The sequence below is a fragment of the Canis aureus genome, chromosome 5, assembly GCF_053574225.1.
Source record: "Canis aureus isolate CA01 chromosome 5, VMU_Caureus_v.1.0, whole genome shotgun sequence".
NCBI lineage: Eukaryota > Metazoa > Chordata > Mammalia > Carnivora > Canidae > Canis > Canis aureus.
The window spans coordinates 19,767,158-19,781,903 of record NC_135615.1 but is presented as its reverse complement, the minus strand read 5'-3'; the positions used below and the strand labels follow the sequence as shown (position 1 = coordinate 19,781,903).

The 14,746-nt window shown below is 34.6% G+C and overlaps 1 protein-coding gene across 3 annotated transcripts in view; it reads left to right on the top strand.

Moving 5' to 3' along the window:
* Positions 1-14,462, top strand: part of MRC1 (mannose receptor C-type 1) — a 95,940-nt gene extending 81,478 nt beyond the window's left edge. For all 3 annotated transcript variants that reach the window (XM_077897042.1, XM_077897043.1, XM_077897041.1), the window contains 7 exons: positions 308-540; positions 2,312-2,477; positions 3,315-3,464; positions 10,206-10,319; positions 11,047-11,211; positions 12,342-12,383; positions 13,504-14,462. In XM_077897042.1, coding sequence (XP_077753168.1) covers positions 308-540; positions 2,312-2,477; positions 3,315-3,464; positions 10,206-10,319; positions 11,047-11,211; positions 12,342-12,383; positions 13,504-13,754 — 1,121 coding nt within the window. In that variant the 3' untranslated portion in view covers positions 13,755-14,462. The remainder of the gene's footprint in view (positions 1-307; positions 541-2,311; positions 2,478-3,314; positions 3,465-10,205; positions 10,320-11,046; positions 11,212-12,341; positions 12,384-13,503) is intronic.
* The last annotated feature ends 284 nt before the right edge of the window (positions 14,463-14,746 follow it).

Here is a 14,746-nt window from a genome sequence, read left to right as displayed (position 1 = left end):
TTTGCAAGCCTTTTGGGGTTTTTTTTTTTATATAGTTTAGAAACTTGATTACATATCTATATTAATGATCTAAATACAGTTTGGAAATTATTTCATTCAACCAGACATACTGGTTAAAAAAACAGAGCTTTTTTTGGTGTTTGGTATGAAATGACTCATGGAAATATTTTTACCACCTGATGGTTTAGATTTATGCTACCCTTATTATTTTTATAATATATGAGATATGGTAATAGATATAATGTACCATTAACACTCAAAGTAATGTTCATTGATAATGCTAATAAAAACAAATCTTTTATTCCAGACTCTTCCTTGCCTAATTCTCCAACAACAATTCCAACAGATGGCTTTATTAAATATGGGGAAAGTAATTATTCACTCGTGAGATTAAAGTTAGAGTGGCATGAAGCAGAGAAGTATTGCAAGCTTCACACTTCCCTTATTGCTAGCATTCTAGATCCCTATAGCAATGCATTTGTATGGATGCAAATGCAAAGATTTAATGAACCTGTGTGGATCGCCCTGAACAGTAACTTGGTAAGATACTGGAAACATGTGTGACTTGACATGATTGATAAATTGTGATTAAGCATGATTCTCTTTCTGTTCATTCCGTTGAATATTTACATAAAATCTTTTACATGAATCTATTTTAAATAAACTTAATTTAAATCAATTTATTAAATAAATCAAATTATATACTATAAAATGTATTTAAATTTAAATTAATTGTATTAATCAATTAAAATAAGTTTTATTTCTTTATTTATGTCTTACATATAACTGCAAGACGCTGAGCCAGGCAATGTGAGTGATGCTAATGTGAATTAGATCCAATCTTGCAGGATCCAATGCCTTCAAGGATCTAGCAAGCTAGTGATATGTGTCAGAAATCAAACTAAGATTTATATAACTTATATTAACTTTAATTCTGCTTTTGAATGTTAAACTTAGATTCTACATCTAAGCCTTTTTTATTAACTTGTTTCTCTCTAGTGTCATAATTATAGCTGTGCCATGGAAATTAAGAAACCAGATCAGAGGCATAGTTCCTAGATGATGAGGATACTTTTTATTTTCTGTGGCAAGCCATTCTAGAGTTATCAGTCCTAAAGTTATGTGAAGAATTTCACTGCAGTCAATTCTCTGTGTTCCATAAAAGAAAAAGGCAGGTTAGCAGAGAACTGGGGTGGGGGTGGGGTCACAGAACTAAGAGTGGTGATGGAGTTGCCAAAATATTCTTAAAATGAGCCTTCTCTGATGGTCTGTGACCCATCCATCCTCCATCCACTTATCTAGTCAGCCAGCAAACTTCCTAGTAGAAGAAATAGAGATTTCTACAAGTAACTAAGAGAGACAAGATCAGAAAGGTTGAAGAGAAGTCTATAAAAGTGCTTAAAGAGGAGAGGAAAGGGATTGGTTGAGTCAGAAAAGAGGGCCAAGAAGGCTTCTTAGGGAAAGTGGACTTTATAGATACGGTCTGGGATGGTGGAACATAAGGAGTACTAAGATGAGAGAAATGGACAGAAGGAGATAAAACTGGAAAGTAGGTTGATGTCAGATTTGATAGAGCTTCTAATGCTGTGCTACAGAGATCAAAATGTACACTTTATGGGCAGAGAACTTCCTAAGTAGGGAACTGAATATTTAAAAGTAAGTAGTTCCATAATTATTTCTGTGATTAAGCTTAGGCAGGACATTTTTATGTCTATGTTGACTCTAATTTTAGTAATTAATTTGCTTGATAGTTCACTCATTTTCTTCTTATAGGCATGGTCACAATTCTCTCATGAGTTTGAAATAGGCTTTTATTTATTTTTAGAATGATTAAACAACATTTCCACTATACCGACATTTATAATTATTTTTATTTTTTATAAGATTTTATTTATTCATGAGAGAGACAGAGAGAGAAGCAGAGACATAGGCAGAGGGAGAAGCTGGCTCCCATGAGGAGCCTGATGTGAGACTCAATTCCAGGACCCCAGGACCACGACCCGAGCCAAAGGCAGACACTCAACCACTGAGCTACCCAGCTGCCCCAGCATAAGGGTTTTTTTAAGTCTATGTTTTACAAATTATCTTTCAAGGATGTCTTTATGGAGAAGTCCAAGGGTCTTTATAAAAGAAAGGTGACATTAAACTGAATTTAAGTTGGTAGAAATGATTTATAATGTCCTTTTTGTTCTCAAATGTTGAAGATTTGTCAAATCACAGTCTTAAATATACTTCTACTCCTCACTTGGTTCTTTTGGTGTTTTCTAAATAAACAAGACTCCATGTTAATTTTTTTTTTTTGTCTTTGCAGACCAATAATGAGTATGCTTGGACAGATAAATGGAGGATGAGATACACCAATTGGGCTGCTGATGAGCCCAAATTGAAATCAGCATGTGTTTATCTGGATATTGATGGTCACTGGAAGACAGCGTATTGCAATGAAAGTTTTTATTTTCTCTGCAAAAGATCAGATGGTAATCAAATACACAAAGCCAATCAAGGGATCTGATATTTTCTCAATGAGCTAATATACACCATTATTGACATTATTAAACCGTAACATGTCTTAGGTATCTTAAGAGTAAGATAACAGAACATATCCCTTCACCTAATGAAAGGCTGATTTGGTAATAAACAAATATATAAAGAGGCAAATAATGGAGGTCGAAAATTTTCTTCATTGCTAGGGTTTCTTTGCACTTTGTAGATTTTTGAATTTTTATTGTTGAGATTATCCTCTGAATCTCTGATGTCAGATTTGTCAGGAAATTATGATGACTTTTTATGTTGACAGCACAACTATATCAAAATAGTTTTATCAGAATCCATATAGATTAAACAGAATCAGTGATTTATGGCTTTAGCTTTCTTAGAATACAGTCTTAGAAGTGGACAGGGATAAAGTTCTAGAATTTTCATGGTCACATTTCGTTATATCACAGACATCAGTCATAGCTAACAAGCATTAATAGGGGTTAGGGTTCCAGAAAAGAGTGTCTTGAAGGGGGACACGCTTTGCAAATTATATTTAGGTGACTTTTTAAGAAACGTAACATCTTTGTAAGTATTTATAGATCTGCCTTCTTCATTATGACTGTGATTTCTACTCTACCAGAATACAGTCTATTGAAATATATTTAAAATGAAAACAAAAAGATAAAGTAAAAAGAACACCCAATAACAAAAAATGGCAGATCCAAATGATTACCATTAGAACTTTTTACAAATAATGATTGGCGATGAAATTTTTCTTAGCTGCTAATATAGAAACCTCAGGTTTTATTTTATTATAAATGTCATTTTATTAACAGAAATCCCTGCCACTGAACCCCCACAACTGCCTGGCAGATGCCCAGAGTCCGAGCACACAGCATGGATTCCTTTCCACGGTCACTGCTACTATATTGAATCTTCATTTACAAGAAACTGGGGTCAAGCGTCTCTGGAATGCCTCCGAATGGGTAAGTGTCACATTTACTCTAAAAAATCCCATAATCACCTATTCTGGACTACCATGATATGAACAACACTGTACATTTAAATCATATGGAATGCAAAAATACCTGTTTATTTTTCTCTGTATTTTATAACAGAATGAATAGTCAACATCATGTCCCACACAAATATAATTTATAACATCATGGACTCAAAATTTTAAAGAATTACAGTAGAAAGTAATCATCTGCTGGATAAGTCTTCCTTACTTTCTGTCCTAATATTCTCAATTGTTGGGATTGTCATTCTCAGTTGTAGAGTGTTGTGGTCAGCTCTTATCACTATAAGCTCAGGTTCGACAAATGCCTAAGAGTCATTTGCTTTACCATTAATAGAAAAGCCTTTAGTTCTGATTATTTTATATGTGAAGAAAGACAAAACAAAACTCAAAAAGACATGACAGAGATGGATAATTTTCCTCTCAAAATAAAAATGTTAAAATTAATTTTTCAGATTGCATTTAAAAATACTTAATTAAATCCTACTTTTTGAAAAACTGTTGAATTATTCTTTTTTAAATTTTGATTATGTTGTATGTCATTGTTCTTTATCCAATAGTGATATATATATATTCATACAAGAGCTTTATTCTCATTTCCTAGAATTCATTCAAAAGTTAACCTTGGATTTTGTTTTTTTTCCTATTAGGTTTTTTTTTTCTTTAGCTTTATTGAGGTATAATTAATATATTAAATTATGAGACATTTAAGGTGTACAGCATGATGTTTATATCATTTACAACATGATTTGATACAGGTGTACATTGTGAAGGGATTATCACCATCAAGTTAATTAACATATCCATCATATCACATATTTAGTGTACAACATGATGATTTACATCATTACAACATGATGATTTGATATAGGTGTATATTGTGAGGGGATTGTCACCATCAAGTTAATTAACACATCCATCATATCACATATTTACTTTTTTTTTTCTTTCCTGGTAAGAACAGTTAACTTCTACTCTCTTGGTAAATCTCAATTATACAATACAGCATTATTAGCTGTAGTCACTATGTTATCCATTTCTATCCCAAAACTTTATTTATCTTATAAGTGAAACATTTTACCCTTTTGCCAGCATTTCTCTATTTTCATGCTCTTTAGTATACCATTTAAATTTTCTTATTAATTATTTACTATATATATAGTTTATTTCCTTAATGGTGGACCTGGGGCTGATAATTACCACTTGAATATGCAACAATCTAGTTCAGATTAATATAAATGTAATTTTAATAATACATAAAATTTTTGCACTTATATAAGTCTATTCCCTCCACAATGCTTTGTTACTATTGTCATACAAACGTATTTTATATATTGTATGCCCATCAATACAGATTTATAATTATTAACTTTATGTAGTTGTCTTTATATCATGTAAGATTTTAAAAATGAGTTATAAACAATAAATAAATTAATATGTCATATTCTTACTTACATAGGTGCCTTTACTAGTGCTTTTTATATCTTCATGTGGATTTGAGTTTCTGTCAAGTATCTTCTCATTTCAGCCTTAAGAACTCTCTTTAGTATTTCTTGTAGAGTAAATCTGCTCATGATAATTTCTCTCCATGTGATAATTTCTCTCCATTTTTTTTTTGTATCTGGAAATGTCTTAATTTTCCCCTCATTTTTGAAGGATAGTTTTGCTGGATAGAAAGTTGTTGGTCAATAATTGTTTCCTTTCAGCCTTTTGAGTATCTTATGCATCGCCCTCTAGCCTCCATGGTTTCTGTTGAGGAATCAGTGCCAGTTTTTTTTGAGGATCTCTTGTGCACAATGAGTCACTTCTCTCTTGCTGATTTTAAGAATCTCTATCTTGACAGTTTGCAATATGAATTTCCTTGCAATTATCCCACTTGGAGCTTAAATAGATGTGGAATTTCCTAGATGTATGCATTAATGGTTTTCATCAAATTTCAGAATTTTTGGCCATTATTTCTTCAAGTATTCTTTTTGCTTCTTTCTTTTTCTTCTCCTTCTCAGACACCCATTATGTATATTTTGATACACCTGATTATGTCCCACAAATCTTTGAGGCTCTGTAAGTTTTTCTTTTTTTCCCCCATCATTCAGACTGGATAATTTCAATTTACCTATTTCCATGGTTTTTGGTTATTTCTTTTGCTTAACCAAAGCTGCTGTTAGGCTACTCTAGTAAATTTTCCTTTCAATTGTTATAATTTTCATCTCCTGAATTTTAAGAAATAATTTCTATCTCTCTCTCTCTTAATATTCCATTTGGTGAGACATTATCTCATACTTTTTTGTTCATTTTTTACACATTTTCCTTCATTTCTTTAACATAGCTGATTCAGTCTTTGGTAAACTGAAGGTGTGGCTTTCTCAGAAACCGTTGATATTGACTGCTTTTTTCCTTGGGTATGGCCCATAATTTCTTGGGTTTTTTGTTTTTTGTTTTTTGTTTTTTGGGGTTTTTTTTTTGCATTTCCTGTAATTTTTTGTTGAAAACTAGACATTTTAAATAATATGGGCAACTCTGGAGATGAGATTCTTTCCATTCCAGAGTATGCTGTTGTTGCTGTTTTCTTTTTTTTTTCTGGTTTAGTGATTTTCTATCATTAATTCTGTAAAGATTGTATTCTTTTTCATGGGTAGTCACTGTAGTCACTGCTTAGCTAGTTTAGTGGTCAGCTAATGATTGGGAACAGATTTCTTAAATTCTTAAAACCGATATGTTTCCCAGATTTTCCTAAGGGACTCTGCCTGAAAATACTGCCTTCTACACTCATTCAGCTAGCTTACAACTCTGTCTTAGTCCTCACTTCCTGTTTGTGCAGACCCTCAAGGTCAGCCAGGGGTGAGAGCTTGGGAATCCCTCAAATTTTTCATAAGCAGGCATGTAGTCCTGGGTGTGTACACACTCTAGTGCATGTCTGTGGCCTTCTAGATTCCCTAGAATGGATCAAAGTTTTTTGGAGCTCAATATGGTCATTTTATTCCCATTTTTCCTTTTATGCTTTTATTCTTTGTTATCCTCTTTTCCTCAACTGTGATCCCTGCCTCAGGTGTCTATGATGTTAGACAGTTGCCACTGATAGTTTTTGAAAAATTCCCTCAGGAAGAAGGCTGTTTACGCTGTTGGGTTTTGAATTAGGACAAGCAAAGCCAAGCTCTGCAAGTGAGACTTTCCACAGAACTGTCAGAGAGATAAAATAATGGAAATTTTTTGAATTGAGACTTTGAAAATGTTCCAACCCCATTCTGACTATTCCAATGGCTTCTGGGCTGCTGGTTTTCACTGTGATTTGGGTGCCAATTGTTTTTAAGGTAAACAGAAACCTGAAGATAAGGCAATGAAATTAGAACAAGTTAAACACCATGAATCTCACACTTCATCCAAAGATTGAATATTTTTTATATAAATACCTCCTGTATTGTTACAACTGTTGCTTAATTTTTAGGGGTCTGAAATTTTTCAGGGTTCTTACCACTTTTGTAGAGGAGAGGATTTTGATGGATAGTTACTCTGCCATTCTTTATGGTGTCACCGAAGTCTGCTTTGGAACTTTTTAATTAAATTTTTTTTTCCTTCATGTTGCTAAGTGTTTTTTTTAAAAAAACTTGCAATGAATATGGGAAACATTTTTTTTCAATTTTAGGTGACTATGTTTTCCTGTAAATAAAATAAATGATTCTCATATATCAAAGCATGTCACAGATATTTTGAAATGATTATTATCTCTGAAATATATTAAACAATGGAACATAAAATTATACAATAAAAGCAATAATCAAGAGGATCAACCAGGACGCAGTAACATGGGATGCAGGCACATGGTTAAGTGTAGGGTTTGAGATTCAGAATGCCTGGATCATGCTATGACTCAGCTCACTACTATCATTGGGATCTTTTTTTTTTTTTTTTTTTAATTTTTTAAATTTATTTATGATAGTCACAGAGAGAGAGAGAGAGAGAGAGGCAGAGACATAGGCAGAGGGAGAAGCAGGCTCCATGCACCGGGAGCCCGATGTGGGATTCGATCCCAGGTCTCCAGGATCGCGCCCTGGGCCAAAGGCAGGCGCCAAACCGCTGCGCCACCCAGGGATCCCCTATCATTGGGATCTTGACCAATTACTTACCTTCTGTAATTTTCATTCCTTATCTATAAAGTAGGGTAACAGTAGCGTTCATTTAAAAAGGTGGTTGTAAATTCCTAGTGAGATCATTCTTGTAAAGCCCAATGTGAAATGTCTGGCATGAAGTGCTTAAAATATATTAGTTGTTATTATTATAAAGCTATATATTTTACTATAAACTCTAATGCTGACACTGAGTCAACCCTAATGTAATGTGAGATGTTGATGCCATAGTAATCTAACCAGGCTTTCAGTTTTCCTCTCTCTTTTTACTCTGTACGGTCCTATACCTAACAACAGGATTAATAATTAATTCTGCTGCCTAAAAAAAAACTAAGTGTTCTTTATCACTACCCTGAATACCAATCTCTTTCCATCTACAATGAGGCCTAACTCAAGCCTTTTTCACCTGTTAACCAGATTAGTCCAGCCAAACAGACATCTCTTAACACTCTAAGTTCCTTGCAATAGTCAGATCTATCTTTCCATCATTTGTCTGTATCATATCATCATAAAACAGATATGGAGGAATCCATGTATCTGTATGCCATGTTCTTAAAGAAGCTCTATTCTCCCCTCTCTCTGTCTCTTCTCTTATTCCTTCTCTTCTTGGAATTATTTTTTATTCTTTCCACTTGAAATCCTATGCTTCTTAATATCTTAAATTCTGTTTTCTCCATGTTCCCCTTTAGTTGTTCCACCTAAAACAAATCTCCTTATTTGACATGTCAATTACATATTGTATTTATTTTCTCTTGTAATACATCCATCTATCTCCTGATAGTATAGTGTAGATAACATAACCTTGTTAGGACATACTCTGTGATGACCTGAATAGACATTTTTCCAAAGAAGACATCCAAATGGCCAACAGACATGTGAAAAGATGCTTAACATCACTAACTATTGGGGAAATAAAAATCAAAGCCACAATGAGGTATCACCTCACACCTGTCAGAATGGCTAAAATCAAAAAAGAAAATAAATAATAAGTGTTGGCAAGGTGTTGCCAAAAAGCAACCCTAATGCACTGTTAGTGGGAATGTAAATTGATACAGCCACCATGGAAAACAGTATGGAAATGTATCAAAAATTAAAAATAGAACTATCATATTATCTAATAATTCCACTATTGGGTATTTACCCAGAGAAAACAAAAACACCATCTCAAAAAGATATACACACCCCACTGTTTATGGCAGCATTATTTATAATAGCTAAGACATGGAAGCAACTAAGGGTACATCAGTAGATGAATGGATAAGGAAAACATGGAATATTACACAGCCATAAAAAGGATAAGTTTGTGCTTTTTCTGAGAGAACATGCGTAGCCTAGAGGGTATTTTGCAAGTGAAATAAGCCTAAAAATACCGTATGAGTCCACTCATAAATAGAATATAAAAAAGAATAAACAAACAAAACTCAAAATCAGATCTCTACATACAAAGAACAAACTGATGGTTGCCAAAGGGAAGGGGATGTAGAGGTTTGGGCAAAGTGGGTGAGGTGGGGGAAGGGAGAGATACAGGCTTCCAGTTATGGAATGAGGAAGTAAAGGAAATAAAAGCAGAGCATAAGGAATGCAGTGGTATTATAATAGTGATGTGATGGGACAGATGGGAACTACACTTGTGGTGAACATAGCGTAATTAATGTGTAAACTTGTCACTAAGTTGTATGCCTGAAGCTAATGAAACATTGTGTGTCAGATATATTCAAATAAAAGAAATCACTCACACACCTGTCACTATACCCAAACCCACACTCAAGAGGAGGCATGTTACATAAATGTGTAAATATTAGGAGGCAAGGATCAAAGTGAGCCATCTTAGATTATGTCTACCCCAAAAGTCCTGGCCATAATTTGAGTATGAGATGCTAGTGGCCATTCTTAAGGTAGAAGTAATAGAAACAAAGAGAAGCAGGCAGATGTGACAAATATTTAAATAGTAAAATCAACAGAATTTAGGCACAGGCAACAGAAAAGGTGGAAATCAAGAATGACTCTCACGTTCAGGCTTGAGCAAGTGGGAAGATGCTGCTGCTCGCTAACATGCAAACAGCTACAGAGAAATAAGATTTCTAGACAAAAATGTTATGCATTTCCTTTTGTACATGTGGAGCTTGAAGTGCCTATGAAACATTAAAACAGTTTTCAGAAAGAAAAAAAAAAGAAAAGACACATTGTCCTACTGGTCTTTGCATATCCTGCCACAACTCATTCAATGCTTGTACAAAAATTATGCTTAAAAAAAAAACATTTTTTTTAAGAGAGAATCTTAAGCAGGCTCCATATGCAGCGTGGAGCCCAGTGCAGGGCTCAATCTCACGACCCTGAGATCATGACCTGAGCTGCAGCCACGGGTCAGACAACCAACCGAGCCAGCCAGGCACACCCTGAAAATCAGATTTTCAGAAGGGAAACTGAAATTTTGAGAAGTCAAATGTCCACTCTTTGAAATCCTTCCCCTTAAGTGGAGATGTTGGGGTGATTTTTGTTGCTCTAGTTACTATCAATACTGTCCTTATAAAAATATTTTTCGTTCCTTAAATGCAGTTCCATCACATTGTTTTTTTTATACTTTACAGGTTCCTCTTTGGCTTCCATTGAAAGTGCTGCTGAATCAAGTTTTCTGTCCTATCGAGTAGAGCCACTTCAAAGCAAAACCAACTTTTGGATAGGATTGTTCAGAAATGTTGAAGGTGACTTTGCAGAACAATAATTTAGTAACAAATATTTCAAAATGTTCTGTGCAAAACAGTTTTCTGTTCCAGAAAGTCTTGCCTTAAATAATGATTGATTTGTGAAGAGTTTGAAAATTCAAACTTATATTTTCATTTAAAATAAGAACTGAGGGATCCCTGGGTGGCGCAGCGGTTTGGCGCCTGCCTTTGGCCCAGGGCGTGATCCTGGAGACCCGGGATCGAATCCCACATCAGGCTCCTGGTGCATGGAGCCTGCTTCTCCCTCTGCCTGTGTCTCTGCCGCGCTCTCTCTCTGTGACTATCATAAATAAATAAAAAATTAAAAAAAAAAAATAAGAACTGAAATTTTAAATGACTCACATGTTACGCTATCTTGAAAGTTGTTGGTTAAAAGAGTGTTTTCCATAGCTAAGGTAGTTTAAGAAGCTTGAAAAAATAGTTTCTATCTTTTGCCAGAAAAAAAAATTAGGGAAGGATAAAGCATATCTATTTGTTCTAAGTGGGAATACATTTTCAACTAAAGCTATGTGAGAAACATATTCTTTTTTGTTGTTTTCTCTGTAGCAACTGGTCATTATTATGCTCTTGCATACTAAAAGTCTAGTTGTAAACAACTATTGATTATAATATGATACAAGATGCATAGAAATTTTGCATGAATAGGCTGAATTTATTTTAGAGTGGCTTTTAACTTCTGTGTTTATTGACTTTATTTGATCATCAGGAATGTGGCTTTGGATAAACAACAATCCAGTCTCCTTTGTCAACTGGAACACAGGAGATCCCTCTGGTGAACGAAATGATTGTGTGGCTTTGTCTGCATCTTCTGGATTTTGGAATAACATTCACTGTTCTTCCTACAAAGGATATATTTGTAAAAGACCAAAAAGTCAGTAAGAATTTTCCTTGCAGTACACATGTTCACAGGCCAGCATTTCTTTCAGATATTAGGGGGTCATGTGTGGGATTATAATACGATTATAGGTCTTTTGCAAACTTTCCCCTTTTGTAAGTGAAAAATCCAATCTGCCCTAGTGATCAGCTGTTGGCTGCAGCTCCAAGTGAGCATACTCTGTCTTCTTAGCTGATGTAATGATTTTGGTCTATCAGTACATTTGGGAGGGGATGCCCATGCATATAGACTGTGGAGTTCCAGGCAGTTTGGAGAACCAGCTTAAAAGTCTTACAGCATAAAAGGAAAAGGGGTTAAAATAGTCATCTCCACTAAACCAGAAGGGATTAGGGTTCTGCAGAGGAATCAGAACTTAGTATAGAATAAATCATGTAAGACCAATTAAATCTCCTTCTGAGATTAGGTGGCAGACCATGTAAGGACAGGGATTGGGGGAATTAATAGTGTTACATACCCGTGATGTGGTACTGTCTAGACGTTAAGACTATTTTTATGCCATTCCACTTCACACAGTATCCTTCCCAAAAGATGAAATTATTAATTAGATAATAGATTTAAATAAGTGAGTTAGATAAATTAAGAGTCTATCCTCAGTAGATTTTATTATTTTGGAATTGTGTAGTTCTTCAGGCTTTTAAAACTCTGTTTGAGACACTTTGGTGCAGAGTTAGAATCTTATTTTACTTTTCATCCCAATGCCTTATGGTACTTTAGGCTTCAAAAACAGCTAGATTAGAATACATTATTTTTGGATAGATTGGATAAATTTTGAGGGTCAGTATCAGTGGGTCAAATGCAACTCAGTGGATTATATTTTCAGAATTTTCATTGTATTTAAACTCCTATAGCTCTAGGATTCTGATGCAGCATGCATGGATGGATGGATGGACAGATGGACGGATGGATAGATAGATGATACATATATATGTATATATGTCTCGTAGATTCTATTTATGTATCATCTATTATCTATACATATATATCATACCATCCATCATGAACCAAATATGGAGGATTTCATGTATTTGTGAACCACATAATAGTCACTATCTGCATGCAATTATTATGGGTTTTTGTAAGTATTTAATTATTTTTTTATTTCACAGTTATTGATGCTGAGCCTACTCACACATTAATTGCAACAAAAGGTAAGACCAATATGAAATTTTAAGTTCTCTGTTAGTAATATATCAATATGGTTTGCTCATTTAAAAAACCATAATGATCCCTTCCTACACCCCCTGTACGCTCAGTAGAATTGCTTGGGCTACTTTAGCCTTTGCCATTGCGTCATCAGTCTTGCTTGAATGATGCTCTAGGAAAGCAGACCTTAGAGTCAGGTTGGTGTTTTTAGTATATGTGGGGCCAAATCAAGCACTGGATTGGTGTTTTTACCATAGATATTATTGAAGACATTGCTGCATTACAGAGGTGCCTTGTGAAAACCCCGAGAGAGATTTCTCTCAGGAATCCTTGTGGGTTTTTTACCTTTTTTAAAAGCAATAGCTTAAATTTTTTTTTATAGACAACTTGAATCAGGTAACTGATCTTATTTCACCAATTTTGTTGGCAGCTAAAAAAACTCAAAGTATGATTTATGGTTTGTCTTCAACCTCTTTATTAACCTCTGGGTGCTGTTTGTTAACTAGTTATACTCATGAGCTCAGATTCCCACTACTCTTGTTTTCTCTTTTCCCTAATTTTCTCCCTTGCATTTTTAAAAAAATCATCATAATTACTATTCTCTTTATCTTCATATGATGTATTTGTGAACAGCCTTAAATTGTTTTGAAACAGGTGTAAATATTTTAAAACATTGATTAATTGGGGTGCCTGGGTGGCTCAGTTGGTTGAGCATCTGACTCCTGGTTTTGGTTTGGATTGTGATCTCGTGAGTTGTGGGATCGAGCCCTGTGCAGGGCTCCGTGCTCTGTGCAAAGTCTGTTTGAGATTCTCTCTGCCCTTTCCCCCCCTACTCTCGCTCACACTCACTCTCTCTCTCAAGTCAATAAAACTTTAAAAAACAAAACAAACATTGATAGATGAAATATTCCTGCAGCTGTATAATAATCTTAATATTGAAAATAATCCTTTACATGGACTTGTTTTCATGCCCTGCATTTCTATCTGACAAATGTCAATGAATATTGGACATGAAAGGACAGTGATGCATTTTAGCCTTTCAAAAAAGAAAGTTGTACTCTTCTCCATAGTGTTCTACCTTTTGCCTCCCTCCACCTTTATCCTCATGGTTTTATTTATTTCTAGCTGACCCAAGGAAGATGGACCCTTTCAAGCCGTCTTCCAGCGTGGCAGGAGTCGTGGTGATGGTGGTCCTCCTAATCATAACGGGTGCTGGCCTCGCTGCATATTTCTTTCATAAGAAAAGACATGTGCACTTACCTCAAGAAAACACTTTTGAAAACACTCTCTATTTTAACAGCAGATCGAGTCCAGGAACTAGTGACACAAAAGATCTCGTGGGCAACATTGAACAGAATGAACATGCAGGCATCTAGTATCATAATGTGATTTAGGTATTTTTGAATTTTATAACATGATAACTAAAATGTTAAGGTCTTTAATTCAATGTGATTGTTTCCTTTAAAATTAGTACTGTATTGAACTGACCTGTCCTTTTTCTTTGCCTAATTGAAGAAATAATTGCTCATTTTCTAGCCTGGCAAGGTATATTCACAAAAGAAGAATAAGGATATTGACTACCACTTTAAAAAATATCTTAGGTGAATACACAGCACAAGAATGCCAACATTTAAGCATCACTGATGTGCAGCTAGTGTCAACCGCCTGTGGATTAGGAGAACCCCAAATACCTAAGATTCCTGAAATAGTTTAAGGAGCTCCCGAAGAAAGAAATGTTACCTATTGACTTGTAATTCAGTAATTAGAAGACCATTGATGAAAAAATCAAGTACAGATATCCTCAGGGGGCATGAAAATTTAGTCACTTTTTTCTCTTACCAATTTTGATGTTTTACTTCAGTTATTTGGAATTATATTTGTACACCTGCAGAAAGAATGAGGCAGCTGAGAATCTTGTTTGCCCGGAGCAGGGCTTTCCAGGCTGAATCTTGCAAATGTGTTCTTTGTCCTGTTATATGTATGTATATCAGGAACGCAAAGATGTGACATAAAAATGTAAATTTGCATAACTGAATGTACTTAGATAATGTGAAATAAACATCAAAGACAAGGTCTATTTTTAATATATTTGTATCTTGGTGATCTTGGTAAATGTAAAATTTCTTTTAAGTGTGACTTATTTATCTATTTACTTGATACTTTACTCTGAAAATAAACAGTATGATCAGCAAGAGGAATTCTTTAAACCCTCCATCTATTTGGAAAAAAGATATGTCACTAAAACACCAGGTATAAAATGAATTTTTTCTCATAGTGACTTGCATGATTTTCCCAGATCTTCCTCTGTAACACTGATTCAAGTCAGAATTCAACAAAGGCACTGTTATTGAGAATTAGGTTTCTAAAT